Consider the following 18,041-nt stretch of genomic DNA (forward strand, 5'->3'; position numbering starts at 1 on the left):
AGGACCCCAGGATCATGATCTGAGCCGAAGGCAGACGCTTAACCGACTGAGCTACCCAGATGTCCCTCTGGGTGTTTTTTAAAGGTTGGAAGATCCGTCAGCCTTGGGTATCATCGTGGCAATTGGTTGGGAATCAGTAGTAGTTGCTGTTTTTGGAAGAAGCATGTTCTCTGCAGTTTGACCCAGTTCCCATCACTCTCTACTGTCTTATACTCAGCCTATGTCACCAATTTATATTTACCTTCCTGACCTGTGTAGGCAGAGAAAACAGCGTAAACACAAGCTTGGAAAAAAGAAAGTGTGGGGAAGAGTTTTGTCAACTGTAGTAGTAATAGGAGAGGATGCCTCTTTGTGTCCAGTCTATGTGGCCAAAATAAAGACATTCATTTTTGCAAATTCTAGTATAGTGGTAGCAGGATGTAAGGAGAGAATGCAAACACATCTTATTTGTCCCCCATGAGCTACTTACTTGTGCTAAACCAGTGTACCAGATCTGAGAATTAATGATCTCTGTGACCAAACTGATCATTTGCCTAAATGTGGCACTGAACGGTATACTTGAACTAGTTGGCTGGGTGACTGTGGGTTTACATGGCAATACTCTGTGCAGTTGGAATCAGATGAAATGTTCAGCTGTTTAGTTTAATTCTCAATTACAACCCTAACTCTTATTTGTTTAAATCATCACATATTTTTTGTAAGGTTGATATCATGTTCCTGGAAATGTACTGCTGAATGCCAAAATTATCACTGTGGCTGAAAGCTACATTCCACCCTCATGCCATAAAAACGTATTGATGTTAGTCTCTATTTCTGAAGCCACCAGAGGACCCTGGGATTCACTCGGGGTGGTAGATTTTGTCTGGATTTGCTATAATCCCATATGCCTTGTATGAAATTTCCCACCTTAATCAGAAAGGGTAGATACTGAAGTGCAAGCTCTGAAGCAATCTCAATAGATAACCCGATACTGAGAAAACAAGTATTTAATTCTATGACAAGATATTTTATCCAGAAATGGGTAATCAGTAGTAAAAGCAGATGATTAGAAATCGTTGTTCAAACCTAGCAATGTTTACTAAAGTTTTGGTTATGAGCACTAAACCTGTTTTTAAAAATCTTACTTCTGTGGTGGTATCCATGTCAAAATGACAGTTCATGTCGATTGCCCAGATGTTTTGGCTCTCGAGTGTCAAAACAACAAACAGATACTTTTCGGGCTGAATTAACCCTCTCTTTGTATAGGCCTTGCAATAGTCCAGTAAAGTGTGTAAAATCTCCACCTGTGCCTTCTCTCTTTCCTACTGAGACACAAAACATGTTTGGGTTTCATTTGGAGTCTCAGAAAATCACCATAAATAATAGAATAGTGCTACCTTCGGATGAACAAAGTGTCTAAGTTTTTAAAATCTTGTTCATGATGATAGATCTTTTCTTTCACTTGTGCATACATTTTGACATGATGAGAGTAAACAAAACAACAACCCAATAATCACTTTTCATTGCATGAGTGAGAAAAATGAAGAGCAACAGGGATTGATAGCCTTATAGAGAGTGTTTCTTTTATTTTTTACTGTTTTCGCCCTGGTGCAAAAAGGATGGCATTATTCTAGAACATAGCTCTTGGCCTCCAGGTCCCTTTTGGCATTTGGCTTTTATCAGAGTTTCTGATGGGAAAAGGTAGGGGAAGCGTACATTTTCCTTAATTGCTGTGTAGTCACAAACTTGCAGCTGGCTGTGTCTAATCAGTCAAGAAGCCAAGCCAAGAATTCCATCCAAATGGAATGTCTGAAAGTGTAAACTCTTGGTGAATATAAAATTAATTCAGTCTAGAAAAATTGGCAGGTCAGTAGAAGTCAGGTCAGGAAAGGAAGTTTTTAGAAGAAAGTAAAGCTGAAGCCCAAATCTATGTGGATTTTGGCAGATTCTCTTGCTTTCTCCTGTGCCCCTTCATGGAGAGGTCTATGTCTCAATATACAGATCTAGGTGCTCCTGCTGAGATATGAAAATAAAGAATGAAAGAGAAGTAGATTCCTCCTTGGCCTCGCTCTGTTGAGGAGAGTTCAGGTTTATGCAAGGGTTATGTGAAGAGTCAAGTTTTACATCTTGTCTGAATCGTGAGCTGTTGGGATTTCAACACATTAGGAGTTGGGTATAGTTTACTAGTGCCTTGGAATTTCGTTATAGTCTTGTCTTGGTAGAATGAACTTAACTCGAGGGCCAAATCAACTAGTGATCTTCAGTTTATCAAAGACCATTAAGAGCAGAGTATGTCAAAGTACTTAAGATTCATTTTTATTGGCAAGCAAGAGTGAAACAGAGCATGGTGTGTTCGAAAAAACACAAGACCGGGATATAACATCCACATTCCTCTTCCAGTCCCTATATCCCTCACTAAGTCTCTATTTCCTAGTTGTAAAATGGGGGTGTTAGAGTTGGGGGGCGGGGGCTAGCCTAGACAATACCAAATGTAATTGCTGGCTCTGAATTACTGTAATTCCAAGAAAGGCACATTTGGAGACATGGAGAAGAATATGAGGAACCTGTTGATTTATGATTTCCTCACATGAAATAAGTCTACTGGTTTAGTTGAAGATAAAGCTGGTCGATTTTAAAGGTTACCACAGATTGCAGATAGCTCTTCCTCTTGTCATTCAATGGTACACTTCCTGGTCCCCTCTTACCAGACTTATGTGTACAAGTTAACAAATCAAGGAATAAGGAACTTGGCCTATTTAAGCATCAGACTCATAAATCATGGGCAGACGATCTACTCACTCTCTACTGTCTTATTGCTTTGTGGGATACCTTCTGCCATTAATCTTGCCTGTACAAAGAAGACTGCCATTCAAGATGGTATAACAAAAGGAGCCAGGCCTGAGAGCCAGAAGGGTGGGATTATGTGCTAATTCCGCTATTGATTTTTTCAAAATGTTAGATGCTTATGTTCTTATTTTTGTCTATAGAGTGAGGGTCCCAGATTAAATTATGACTGGTGTTCTTTCTTGCCCCCCCCCCACCAAATCTCTGATTCTTTTTTATTAAGAATTTATTTATTTATTTATTTATTTATTTATTTATTTATTTGAGAGAGAGAGAGCACACAAGCAGGCAGAGCTGCAGGCAGAGGGAGAGGGAGAAGGGGCTCCCCGCCAAGCAGAGAGTCTGATGCGGGACTCGATCCCAGGACCCTGGGATCACTACCCGAGCCGAAGGCAGCCAACTAACCAACTGAGCCACCCAGGCACCCCAAATCTCTGATTCTTTTATTTTTTTAAAAGATTTTTTATTTATTCATTTGAGAGGGAGAGAGCGTGCCCACGAGCACAAGCAGGGGGGAGGGGCAGAGGGAGAGGGAGAAGCATTGGGCTCGATCCCAGGACCCTGAGATCATGACCTGAGCTGAAGGCAAATGCTTCACCGACTGAGCCCCTCAGGTGTCCCCCAAAACTCTGATTCTAATCCTTTCTAAGAGATAGAGGTACCTGTGAATATTTACCTTTCTTTTGTGTTACATGGAGGTGAAGCATGGTAGCAACCCTAGCCTAAAAAAAGTTGTGCTGGGGGATAGGTAAATTAATCTCATGTTTACAAAGTTCAGCTCATATAGTTACTCTCCGAGGAAAAAAAAAAAAAGAAAATGAAAAGCCAGATAAGCACAGTATCTATACCACAGTTCAGTGCTTTGTCCTAAATCATGAGAGTTTTGTTTGTAACCTTTTTTCCTAATCTTTTCACAGAGAGGAAGTCGTGCCAGTGTAAGCTTCCAGATCACCTCAGAAGTCCAAAGTGGGAGATCCCCAAGGCTCTCCTTTTCGTCAGGGAGTCTAACTCCAGCTACCTATGAAAACTCCAACATAGCAATTTATGAGGTAGGATATCCAACAGCTATCTAATCTGCTGCCCTCTTGAGTTTTAAAATGAGACAGTGATTTAAGACTTAGTCTTTGGGTTAAAACATTGAGGCTTTTGGAAAGTCTTTCCAGTTTTTTGTTCGTTATCCACTCATGGACTTGTTTGGATGACCTTTTGGACAATGATTTTCCTCAGCAACTAATCTACTTACTTATAATTTCATTGATGTTTCAAATCCATCTATTTATTGTGCATGTGAAAAAAGTCAGCGGATCCATACACTTAACCATGTCACTCGTTCTAGAAGATATGGGTATAATAATAGAAGAAATGACTTCCCGAGTCACCTGTTTGTGATGGAATGTCTAGAAACATGTTTGTGTAGAGTTTGGGGCAAATCCCTCCCTTCAAATTTTAGTTGTTCTTCTATACCCGTTATCCTCTGATATTACTAAAATCTTTTAAAGATTCTTTCTTTTTTTCTCAGCCTGTGCTGCTGCCTTTTGGAGTAACAGGTGACCTTCTGCTGTGTAAAATAGAAATCTCTTTTTTTAAAATTTCATTTAAATTTCTGTCTTACAAGCTTTAAAGAGGCCACCCCTGACCCCTTGTTCTAAGATACTGGAATTTGGCAACCAGAACAAATCTTGCAACAGTTGGAGAGATGAACTGTTTCTTCTCAGCAGGAAAGAGTTAAGCAGGGGGTAAGAGGGAAACTAGTCCCTCCCAAGTGATGCCTTCCCAGTGTGGTTTCCTTGTTTTGTTTGAAGATACTCCCAAAAGCAGCAAACACTCTCAACTTCAATAGTAACTACAAAGAAAGTCCAAAACAGGACAGAATGAGTTTTTAGATTGTCCAACGTATTGAATTTTCCAAGTGAGTGCTCTCCATTGGCCAAATAATTGACAGACGCCTAAAACACAAAGATTGGCATGGTATATATTTGCTCAGTGTACCTGAGTACTCCGACTTAAGTTTGTAGCAGGAAACCTCTAGATCTTGCCTTGAAACTTATTTAATCAAAGAGGAGATCTGCTTCAAATGTAAACTTGCGGTATTGGGGAATTGACAGCTCTGTTCTCTCAAAGAGCAAAACCAAGACAATCATATAGCTTTTGAATGTCAAATGCAGTGGGCTGATGGCTTTATGAATGTACTGACACCTCGAAGATTCTGAAATAAATCTCAGTAACATAAGGCAGTCTCTTGGTTTTTCATCTGTAAAATGAGGGGTTGAACTAAGTTCTTAATCTTGGCTACTCATTGGAATCTCCATGGGAAAGTGAAAAACATACCTGTGCCTAGCCTCCCCTGCTAGTAACTCTGCTTCGGTTGGTATGGGGTGAGTTCAGGCATTGGACTTTTTTTCAAGTTTCCCTATGTGTGCATCCAGGACTGGGGATGGCTGGACTAAGAGATCTCAAAGGCCTCTTCTGGCTCAGATATGCCATGGCTCTCTGATTCTGGGGAAGAATTTATGTGTCGAGTTGTAGTATGTTTTATTTGGTGGAGACAGAAGGTTATAGTGTAGAATTGAGAAGGGAAAAAATAAACATCTGTATGTAACTGGCCTTTAAGAATCTGTCAGATATTTCCTCATCTTGGGAGGAGGCAGAGAGTTGAGTTAGTTCCCATAATGACTGTTGGTCAGTCAGCTCATGAGTATTTCTGAACTGTATAGGCCAAAGGGGGCCTTTATCTGCACAAAAGGAGGGTGTTAGTGAGAATAATACCACACCATGAAGTCAAGATTAGGCTGATGGCGGGGTGCGAGGGAAGACAGCCGAAGCTGGAAAACTGCCTGGGAAGGAGCCTAAGTTAATTGAATCAACAGATCAAACAAAGAGGTTCAGTGTGCCTTCTGAAACGGTCCTCTGTTGGGAGCGTTTTAAAGAAGATTCGTTATCTAGTTTCTGTTTAAAATAAATCAGATTTTCATAAGAATTGTTACTGGAAGATCTGCAAGTTCCAGCTAATGTGCCTGGAGTAGCAGACAGCTAATAGCAAAGGACAGGCTTCCCTAGGATGTGCCATAACATGGTCTGAAACTGATACAGATTCCCACTTCAATTCCATGCAGAGATGCATCACCTTAGGACCTGGACCAGAAAATTGGCCCTTATTTCATAGATGCTCTTTGAGAGAAGAGAGGAAAGTCAGATGAGCAGACTGCTGGGGAGAGAGAACTGGGAATAGCAGATGCCGTGGGAACATGTCACCATCTGCTCTAATAGCCACAGTCTAGGGGAGAGGGGTGAGGTGGGCAATAACACAACACTGATATGCTCAGCGAGAACCCACTGAACTTACCCTCCCTCTTCATCTCTGACTCCTTCTGCCTCTCAACCTCTCCCTATGTTTTCCTTCTTATCTCCATTCTCTCTCCCCACTCACCGCATACCCTCCCCATTCATATTCTTTTCCCAGAGCCCTTTTTCTTCTATGTTCCCACCTTCTTCTATATCTCATATAACTCTGTCTCCATCCCCCTATCCTTTCCACCAACCACCTCGCTCATCACAGAATTGTCCAGCTCTGTCCATTAGAAAACTGGGGCTCGGGCCAACAAAGTGGTTGCTCGAAGGCCACCCCTGAATTTGAGGCACAGCCAGGTCCGGGACCTAGTTCTCTTGACTCTTAGTTAAGGCTCCATGGCCTTAGTGCAAAACTGATGGACTTTAAATTACTTCTAAAAACTTTAGTGGATAGCGTTTGATGTTTCTTCCTCTTAATTAAAAAGTGAATGATGAATGAAGTATTTTATCATTCACTCTCTTAAAAGAAAAAACAAAACAAATAATGTATGTGTGGTGAAGATAAAACCTGCCCTTCCTCATTATTCCTCTTCCTCATTATTCATGAAGTAGGACACACACAGACTCAATAAAAATTTGCTTATAAAGTTTGTGAGAATTATTTAAATCTTAAAATAAATACACACAAATCCCCCAAACCAAAGAAAGCCATGAGAGAAAGGAGCAATAAAGTGGAAAGTGGAAGACCTCGGTTCTGTTACTACCTAGCCTTCTGACCTTGTACAAGTCACTTCATCTCTTCAGACTTCAGTTTCTTTATCAAAATATGAAGGGATTAGAACAGGGATACCCAAGACCCTTTCCAGCTCTCAAATTTGGTGATTTGGCTGGGGAAAAAAAACCTTGGCTTAATTACCTCTAAAAGTTAATAAGCCAGAGAGAAGGCTAACCCCTGTCTGTAATAAGGCTGACTCCAGGAAGAAAGTGTCAGGTACTGGCTAGAGGCAGAGTCAGGGCTGCCAGTCCTGATGTTCAGGTTGTGCACTGCACAAGGGCACCATATTTAAGATGGTGCTATTCACATTATAGACATGTACTAACTTAGAGGTGCAGGAGTGGGCAAAGAGGTTCTGACCTCCCAGCCTAGTTTGGGAATGAGATCGGGGGGAGGGGAGGGGGCTACTTCTCATATCTACATTTATACTAGCACACTCGACTATGCACATACATAGTCACTGGTAAACATATGCGCACCTGATTATACGCTACCTTGACTATTCCCCAGGAGTTTTTTTGAAGTTACTCCTTTCTCCTGCCCAATATTCTTGGGGGTCCAAATTCAGCTTCTCTCCTCCACCTCTATAGCCTGACTCCAAACCTGACAAAGAGGCTCCACCTGGCAGGCAGGGCTCGGTGGTATGCAGACCAGCCATGCTGTGAGTGGAATGTGTTCCCTGGTATCTGGAGGATGTATGAGTAAATGAGAGTGTGGTACACACACATATGTATACAGCCAGGGCTGCTGCCCAACAGGGCAGGGCTGCCACAGGCTGTAAAATAATATTCTCACATGTCTGTCTGTCTGTCTGTTTATTTATTTATTTTTCCTCGAGGGAAAGCACCCTTTCTAATTAGCACGAAGGTGCCATTACAGCTCGTAGTGACCATGGCCAAGTAATATGGTTGCAAAGGTGCTTGGAGAGGCTTTATTGCCTACTGCTATCTCCCACACATTTGTTGCTTTTGTGAATTCCCAGGTAGAATTTTTTTTTTCTTTCAGCTTAAACCTTGGCTTTGATCCCACTAAAGGGCAAAGTCCTCGGAAGGCTAAAACTTTGAGCTCGTGTCTGGCCCTCATGACTTCGGTGATTAAGGAATTAAGTGTGGGTTGGAGCGTGAGACTCAGCCTTTCTAACCAGTTTCCGGGTGACCATGATGCAGCTGGTCTGGGGCCACGCTCAGGGAATTTTTGAGCAAGAGACCAGGAAGGCTGCCTTTTGTGCTTGACCGTTCTGCTACAGGCAGGCGCAGATCCTGGACTTAGCCTTGGTGGGCTCTGTGGGCACTGAACCTGGCTGGCCCAGTTCTGTTCAGCTGCTGAAGGCCTCTGAGAGCCATTCCCTAGTTAAAGGGTTTCAAGCTCCTTGGCTAGAAGATGCCCTCTAACCCAAAGTGCGGGCGTGTAACTCAGATGTCCGCAGCTCCCGTTATTAGCCTTTGCCTCTGGCAGGTCTCCAGATGCAGTGCCGCAGCTGGATATATTCCTTAATAAGAGAGTGGTTACACTCTCTTATTCTTGGAATTTGACTGCACAGAGCTCTCTGCTTTATTATCTCTACCTGATGACAAATTGGTGCAGGCTGAAATGGAATCTCCAGGCTATAGGTAATAGATATGAAAGCACTTTGAAGGGTAAAGAGCACTGTGCAAATGCAAGGCATTATTATTATCAGGGAGAAAAAGGAATCTATATTTGTATTGCTTTTTTAAAAAATTTGGGTTGGACAGAAGCTAAATAGGGCTTGATGACTGATGAATCCTTGGGCTATGCAAGGAGAAGAAAATTATCTATCAGGTGCTGGTGTTCAAGTGAAGACAATAAAATAATTGTTGTTTTTGACTTGACAGCAGCCTTAGAAATAGCTGCTTTGGACTTAAAAAGTCAGAAATAGACTTCTGAAAGAGTCCAGATTACTTGTATTACTACGGTAGTACATTTGTGCATCCAAATAAGAAATGTTTAATCTACATTGAAGCCAATTGGTTTATGATTGAAGCATAAGAGGCCCCCAAAATGGCCTGTCCCACAAGAGAAAAATGGAGCAAGGTAAATGCAGAAAACATTTGCTGCATTACATCTCCGGCCTTACATCTCCCACCATGGATGCCTCAAGGCAGTAAGAATTGCAACCACCAACCATCATCATTAATCGCAGGGAACCTGGTGCTATATCACTTAGCTATGAATAAGTGAAATGACCTAGCACTTTCTGCAGTTAGTGAAGGGAGTCATTGCAGAGTGGTATCATTCCCTTTCTGGGGCCTGCATACCTGCAATGGTTTCCTGTCTTTAGTTAATTGGAATTTTTACCTTTCACTTCTCTGCATGACCTCATATTTAAAGATTTGATTTATCTATCTATCTGTCTATCTATCTATCTATTGGGACAGAGAGAGAGAGTGAGCGGGGGAGGGTCAGAGGGAGAAAGAGAGAGAGAATCTCAAGCAGACTCTCCGCTGAGCATGGAGCCTGATGCTGGGCTTGATCCCACTTCCCTAAGATCATGACCTGAGGTGAAATTAAGAGTCTGATGCTTAGCCAACTGAGCCACCCTGGCGTCCCTGCATGACCTCATTTTTAGCTCAAATACACAATGTCCATGTGGTAGAGGGTGATGGAGGAAGAACAAAACCTGTTTGAGTTGATGGTCTGATTATAAACCCTTCGTGTGGAAGGGACATTGCTCTAAAGCTGTTGGCAACTAAGTCTGATCATTCCTCTCTGCCTTTTCTTTCTAGGGTGATTGGGTGTGGCTGAAAAAGTTCCCCTCTGGAGGTTTTGGAGACATTAAGTCCATCAAATCGAGTGCAAGTGATATGTTTGAAATGGTATGAGAAACCCTGGTTTATGTACATTCCCACTAAAATTAATCCTTTCTCCAAAGTAACTAACATCAGCTGTTAGGAAGACCCCTTAACAAGTCAGTGTGGAGAAACTGCAGGGTTGCTACTGGCTTGATATGATGCTATGGCAGAAGTATGGGCTCTGAAATCAAAGAGACAGGAAGGATTCAATTTCCAGCTCTACCCACTTAAGAGCTATTTTAACTTGGGTAAGTCACCTAACCCCCCTGAGCCTTACTTTCCTTATTTGTAAAGGAAGTACTTCCCAGGGTTGGCATGAGAATGAAAAGAGATAATACACATAAAGCATCTTGCACATTTCCTGACACATAGCTTCTTTATAAAATGGTAGCTATTATGGTTATTATTAAGTATATATCCCATAATCATTCAAAATCTCCAGTTGCCAGGCCTAGAAAAGTCATCTTGTAATTACTACTTGCATAAGAAAAATGGTGATTTCCCCAGTCCCACCAATTATGTTTAAAGAGTCCTTGGATGGTTTGTTTAAGGGAGCAGTGTGTAAATAAGGCAGGGATGAGGATGATTCCTCCCAAACCATTTAAAATCTTGGCTCCTCCTTGAGCTTTGAGTCCATAAATGTTTCACAGAGTCTGTCTCTGGTTCCTTCAGACTCATGAGAGTGGGAATTTTAGGAAAGTAATAAAAGATTTCTTCACATCTATGAAGCAGGCAAGTTCAAATCAATCCAACAGGTATGAATCAGACACCTGCTACATCCTGAGCCCTGTACAAGTGAGAAAATAAAGGAAAGGAGGAAATGGGAGATATGTGGCTTACCGTGGACAGGATGTATCCCGGGGATCAGATGAGATGTTATGATTTGGTATTTCTCTTACGTGTGGTTTTGATGCTTGGAGCTGATGGTAAAATAATGAGAGATGAATCCAGAAGGGGGACCAATGTCAGAGCTAGAATAGGCAATCCACACTGGTTTGATGATCCAGGATGCTAAACAGAGAGCTAACTTCAAAGTTGGGAGCCAAACAGGCTCAAACTTAGGGGAGCTGATTAACTAGAAGTATGGAAATAAGAAGATGGGTATTGACCCAAGGTGGAATGTGTCCATGAGTTTTGGGTAATTTTTGATTTTGATATGACCTCAAACTTACAGAAATGCTGCAAGAAAAATTCAAGGAATTCTTGCATACCCTACCCAGATTAAGCAGTTGTTCACATTTTGCCTAATTACTTTTCATTCTCTGTTTATAAGCTTTTGTATATTATTTTTTCTGAACCATTTGAGAGTAAGGTGTAGACATTCTGCCCTTTTATCTCTAAATACATCAGTGTGTATTTCCTAAAAAATGCATTCTTGTATATAACTATGGTATAATTATCAAAGTTAGAAAATTAAACATTGATACAATAATATGAAACGATTGTCCATATTTTAATTTTGTCAATGGTCAAAAATACATGATAGCTAATTTTCCCCAGGCCAATTTCCAATCCAGGATCACATATTATGGTTAGTTGTCATGTCTCCTTAGTGCCTTTCATCCGGAACAGTTTCTCAGACTTTCTTTGTTTTTTCTTTACCTGAATATTTTTTGAAGAATTCAGGTCAGTGATTTGGTAGATGGTCCCTCAATTTGGATTTATCCCATGTTCCTCATGGTTAGATTTAGGTTATGCATCTTTAAGCAGAATACTACAGAAGTGATGTGTTATCCTTTTCAGTGCTTTATATCAGGATGCACACAATATCAATTGTCCCAGTTGTGATGTTAATTTTGATTACTTGGTTTAGGTGGTCTCAAAATCTACTAAATTTCTCCAGTATAGAGTTACTATCTTCTTCCCATTGTAATTAGCACATAATCTGTAAACAGATACTTTAAGTCTGTGTAAATATCTTGTTTTTCATCAAACTTTTGCTCACTAATTTTAGTACCCATTGATTTTCTTTTTTTAAATATTTTTAAAATTTTAATTCAATTAATTAACATATAATGTCTTATATTGGTTTCAAAGGTACCCATTGATTTTCTAACTCCAGGGTTCTTTCTGTGTTTATCGGTTGGTATTGTAGTGTTAAGAAAGAGCCTTACCTTTTCTACCATTTATTTATTTATTCATATATTTATATCAGCGTGCATGTATGGATTTTAATTTTATTCAAATCTATCTATCATCTATCTAAAACCATGAATTCATATTAATACTTCCAATTATAATTGAATGCCACAGAGTTCATTTTGTCTTTTCTAACCCTTTCCATGTTGTGACTCCGTTCTTTAATAGTGAGAAAACTGGCTCCCATTATTCTCATGACATCTTTTTACGTGTCCCCTTACTGACTCGTGTGGCCATGTCAGGTGCAGATAGCAACTCAACTCTAGGGAGAAGGACAGAGTTTTCCAGAATTTACCATGTGAAAGGCCCCAATTCCTTTCTAGTGCTTTTATGAAGCAGGAGACGGAATTGACTGTGCCATCACTGTGCATGCATCCAACACTGCCTTGACCTCTTATGTGCCTTCATGATCTTAAAATGTTGGGACTGGCTATCAGGAGCCAGACTGGAAAGCAGATCTTGGTGAGCCAGCTATAGAAAAGAGCCCTGCACAATGAGATGGATGTCCTTGAAAGGCAAACAGCTGGAGTCAGAAGGCCAAAGGACTGATGACTTTCAACATCCCTTTAGGGCCTGAATTTCTGCAAAAATGTGTGTAGGAAAATCAGGCAGTATCTCCCAAGCTCATGTTCTTCACCATCATCTGCAGCCGATTGGCATATTCTAACACCTTGGCTACTTAGTTCTTCGCCATATAATCTGTACTCATCTTTTCTTCCATTCCACTTTGGCCATCCACTGCTATCATTATACCTTGGGCTTTTTCATCATCTATAATTGCTACTGAAAATGCTTTACCTCCAAAATCATAGATTCAGACATCATACTCTGACTGTATCCTCCTTTTCTTTCACTCGTGCCTGTATTTTACAGCAGGTCTTCCTTTCTACTGACTTCTGCTTTCTTCCAACCCATAAACCCTTGTTTTGTATCCATCTTAGATTCCATAATCCATCATTTGAACACATTCTTATTTCTGACTTTCTGGTCAAACACATCTACAAAATCCAAATTCTGGATGATCCTAACTCTTGACTTTCTCTGCGCCTGCACTCAAACAGCCAAGTATTGTAGCAGAAAGTCATGCAACAAGGTATATTGTTTTCACTATAAATTCATGTTTCTCTTCTTAAAATGCCCTTTACCACTGTCCTTTAAGTCCATTATACTTTATTGGTTAGTTCACTTTCTACAACTCATACTTCAAAGATTCTCCATGCTCCTTCAATCTTCAATGTTCTTCTTTTCTTCTATTTTTACTATTACCATTCTGCTCCAGGCCACCATCAACTTCCACCGGAACTATTGCAATTGTCTTTTTTTAAAGTAATTTTTTAAAAGCCATTTTAGGTTCACAACAAAATTGAATAGGAAGTACAGAGTTCCCATATGCCCACTGCCCAAACTACATGCATGGCCTCCCCCACTATCAACATCCTGAACCAGAGTGGTACATTTGTCATAACTGATTAACATACATTGATACATCATTATCACCCAAAGTCCGTAGTTTACTTTAGGGTTCACTCTTGGTTTTGTATGTTCTATGGGTTTTTAGAAATGTATAATGATGTGTATCTATCATAATAGTAACATGCAGAATAGTTTCAATGCCCTAAAAATCCTCTGTGCTCCACTTACTCATACCTCCCTCTCCCTAGTGCCTGACAACCACTGGCAATTGTCTTTTAACTACTCTTTCCACATCTACTTTTATCACTCTCAATCTTTTCTCCACTTTGCAAAGTGGTCTTTTCAAAATAGAATCTGATCTTGTCAGTTTTCTACCTAAATCTCTTTAAATAGATTCCTATTGCTCATTTCTTTGTGTGGAGATTTTAAATTACAGATTCAATTTCTGGAATAGATAGTGGACTATTCAAACCTTTTACTTCCTTTTGTACCACTTTTGGTAAGTTATGGCTTAAAAGAAGATTGTCCATTTCATATATGCTGTGAAACTCACTGGCACAAAGATGTACCTAATAAGCTCATGCAATCTTCTAAGTAGCCTTAGGATCTATAGTGATGCCCCCTTTTCATTCTTGATATTGATAATTTGTGTTTTCGCTTTCTTGATCAGTTTTGCTAGAGGACTATGGATTTTTAAAATCTTTTCCAAAGATCAACTTTTGGTTTTGTTGATTTTTCTTTAGTGTATGTGTGCTTTTTATATATTCTTACTATTTCCTTCATTCTACTTTCTGTGGTTTTTTAAAAGGATTTTTTATTTATTCATTTGAGAGAGAGAGAGCAAGCAAGAGCATGAGTGGGGGGAGGGGCAGAGGGAGAGGGAAAGGCAGACTCCCTGCTGAGCAAGGTGCCCAACACATGGGGCTCCATCCCAGGACCCCAGGATCATGACCTGAGCTGAAGGCAGACACTTAACTTATTGAGCCACCCAGGCGCCCCTACTTTCTATGTTTTTAATTCGTTGCTCTTTTTAATTTTTTAAACTGGAAATCTTCCTTATTTTCTAATATAGTCACTTAAAGCTAGAACATTCCTTCTAAATACTGCTTCAGCTACATCCTGGAAGTCTTTCTTCTCTTTTTAAAAACTTTTATTGTGGAAAATAGCAAACATATACAAAAGAAACAGAATAATATAACCAAACACTGTATGCCCATCACCCAGCTTCAAAATTTATCAACATTCTACCATTATTATTTCATCTCTAACTTGGTTATTATTGCTATTGTTATTATTTTGCAGTCCTCTATTTTTGAGGTACAATTGTACACACTGAAATGCCCATATTATAGATCTATCATTTTGATAAAGGGATATGCCCACATAGTTTAGACATTATCATGATATGGAATAGGGGTCAGCAAATTATGGCCCATGGGCCAAATCTGGCCATGGCCTGTTTTTCACAGCCTGGAAGCTAAAAATGTTTTTTCATTTTTAAATGACTGTAAAAACAACAACAAATAAAGGAAAACAAAGATTATGCAACAGAAACAGTATGCGAGCTGCAAAGCATAAAATATTTATTATATGTACCTTTACAGAAAAAGATTGCTGACCCTGATATGAAACATTTCTTTCTTTCCAGAAAGTTCCTTTGTGTTCTTCAGTAAATTTGTGCCTCCCACAAAGAGGGAAACACTGTTCCAGGGTTTTTCCTATCTTACATTAATTTTGCTTCTTCTATAACCTCATAGAAGTGGCATCATACAACACCCCAACTGATATTAATCCGTGTTATTTTGTGTGTATAAATAGCTTGTTCTTTTCATTGACAAATAGTATTCAATCATATGAATACAGCACAATTTAATTATGTATTTTCCTGTTGATGGACATTTGGGCTGATTCCAATAAAGCTGCTAGGAATATGCTTTTTACAAGTCTCTCTTTTATTTATTTATTTATTTATTTTTATTTTATTATGTTATGTTAATCACAAGTCTTTTTATGGACACATATTTTAATTTCTTTTGGTTAAACACTTAGGAGTGGAATTTTTATGTTAAAGTATAGTGTACATTTAAGTTTATAAGACGCTATCAAACCTTTTCCCATTTTAATTTCCTGCATGCAAGTTATGAGAGTTCCCTTTGCTCTACATCATCAGCAATATTTGATACTGTCAGCCTTTATAGTTTTAGCCATTCTAGTGGGTTTATAGGGGTATCTCGTTGGTTTTTAAAACAATTTTTTTTATTAAGTAATCTCTGTGCTCAAGGTGGGGCTTGAATTCACGACTCTGAGATCAAGAGTTGCATGCTCTACTGTGGATTGTTTAAGACTGATGAATCACAGACCTGTACCTCTGAAACAAATAATACATTAATAGGTTAAAAAAAATAGTAGGAAGGGAAAAATGAAGAGGGAGGAATCAGAGGGGGAGATGAACCATGAGAGACTATGGACTCTGAGAAACAAAGGGTTTTAGAAGGGAAGGGGGGTCGGGGGATGGGTTAGCCTGGTGATGGGTATTAAGGAGGGCATGTACTGCATGGAACACTGGGTGTTACATGCAAACAATGAATCATGGAACACTACATCAAAAACTAATGATGTAATGTATGGTGACTAACGTAACATAATAAAAAAAAAAGAAAAAAGAGTTGCATGCTCTACCAACTGAGCCATCCAGGTACCCCCTCACTGGTTTTTTTCTTAATTTTTAATTTTTATTTTTTTATATTTTTATTTTTAGAGAGAGAGAGAGCACACCAGCAGGGGTGGGGGTGGAGGGGCAGAGGAAGAGGGAGAGAATTCCAAGCAGGCTCCACGCTCAGTGCAGAGCCCAACACAGGGCTGGATCTCCCAACCCTGAGATCATGACCTGAGCCAAAATCAAGAGTTGGACACTTACTTAACCAACTGAGCCACCTAGGCACCCCTTAAATTTTTATTTTTAATTATGATAAAAACATAACAAAATTTACCATTTCTAAGTATACAATTCAGTAGTGTTGAGTATATTTACATTATTTTTGCAACACATTGTCACAACTCTTTCATATTGCAAAACTGAAATCTGTATCCATTAAACAACTCCCCTTACCCACCCCCCTCCAACTCCTTATAACCACCATTCTGTTTTCTGTTTCTGTGAATTTGACTACTTTAGCTATCTCCTATGAGTAGAATCATACAGCCTTTGTCTTTTTTTGTGACTGGCTTATTTTACGTAGTATCATTGTGTTTTTAAAATAGATTTTTTATTCAGGTTTAATTAGATGTTCTATTCAATGAATTTTGACAATTGCATACATCTCTGTAACCACTCCCCAAAACAAAATATAGAATCTGTCCATCATCCTAGAAAGTTCCATTTCCCTTCTCAGTCATTGCCCCTAGCCCAGAGGCAACTACTGTTCTGATTTCTGTCATCATAAATTAGTATTTTTTTCCATTCTTAGATTTCATATAAATAAAATAATGCAATATGTACTCTTACGTGTCTGGCTTTTCTCTCTCAACATAGTACTTTTTAAAGTTAATTCATGTTTTTGAATGTAACACTAGTTCATTTTTTAAAATCACTGAGTAGTATTTCACTTTATAAATATATCACAATTTGTTTATCATTCTCCTGCTGATGAACATCTGGCTAGTATCTAGTTTTTTGGTGTAATGAATAAGGCAACTATAATCTTTATTTAGTTGTGAAAAAACACAAAATTAGCGTTTTAACTTTTTTTTTTTCTTCAAAGAATCAACTTTAACTCCAGGTATAGAATTTAGTGATTCATCACTTACATACAATACCCAGTGCTCATCACAACAAGTGCCCTCCTTAACTATCTTTAAATATACAGTTCAGTTCTGTTAAGTATAATCATATTGTTGTAAACAGATCTCCAGAACTTTTTTATCTTGCAAATCTGAAACTCTGTCTCCATTAAGCAATAACTTTCTTTTTCCCCTCCCTCCAATTCCTACTAACACCATTCTACTTTCTGTTTCTGTGAATGTGACTGCTCTAGACAACTTATATAAGTAGAATCATACAGCATTGGTGTTTTTGTGACTGACTTATTTCATGTAGCATAATGTCTTCAAGGTTCATCCTTGTGGTAACGTGTGACTGGATTTCCTTCCTTCTTAGGGCTGATCAATATTCCATTGTATGCTATTCACTCATTTCTTGATGGACATTTTGGTTGCTTCCCCTGCTTGGCTACTGTGAATAGTGCTCCTGTGAATATGGGTTTGCAGATATCTCTCTGAGACTCTGTTTTTAATTCATTGGGTATATACCCAGAACTGGGATTACTGTATCATATGGTAGCTCTATTTTTTAATTTTTTGAGGAATCATCATACAGTTTCCCACAGTGGTTACACCATTTAATTACAATCCTATCAATAGTACACAAGGCTTTTAATTTCTCCATATCTTTGCTAGTGCTTATTTTCATTTTTAAAAAATTTTTTTGATAGTAGCCACCCTAGGGGGTGTGACATGGTATCTCACTGTGGTTTTGATTTGCTCTTCTCTGATAATTAGTGATGTTGAGTATCTTTTAATAGGCAACTATAAATTTTTTAATGTTTTTTTGTGAACATATATTTTCGTTTCTCTTGTGTAAATACTTAAAGAGTGGACTAACTGAAGGGTACCTAGCTGGCTCAGTCGGTAGAGCATGCAACTCTTGGTCTCAGGATTGTGAACTCGAGCCCCATGTTGGGTGTAGAGATCAGTTAAGAAAATAAAATCTTAAAAAAAAAAAAAGAATAGACTAA

At 39.1% G+C, this 18,041-nt stretch overlaps 1 protein-coding gene across 1 annotated transcript in view; it reads left to right on the forward strand.

Moving 5' to 3' along the window:
* The window catches only part of GUCY2F (guanylate cyclase 2F, retinal), an 86,836-nt gene that overhangs the window by 30,782 nt on the left and 38,013 nt on the right, over positions 1–18,041 (forward strand). Inside the window, exons 6-7 of the mRNA XM_021678327.1 lie at positions 3,741–3,872; positions 9,631–9,720. Of these exons, the coding sequence (XP_021534002.1) occupies positions 3,741–3,872; positions 9,631–9,720 (222 nt within the window). The remainder of the gene's footprint in view (positions 1–3,740; positions 3,873–9,630; positions 9,721–18,041) is intronic.

Source organism: Neomonachus schauinslandi, chromosome X (assembly GCF_002201575.2).
Source record: "Neomonachus schauinslandi chromosome X, ASM220157v2, whole genome shotgun sequence".
Lineage (NCBI taxonomy): Eukaryota > Metazoa > Chordata > Mammalia > Carnivora > Phocidae > Neomonachus > Neomonachus schauinslandi.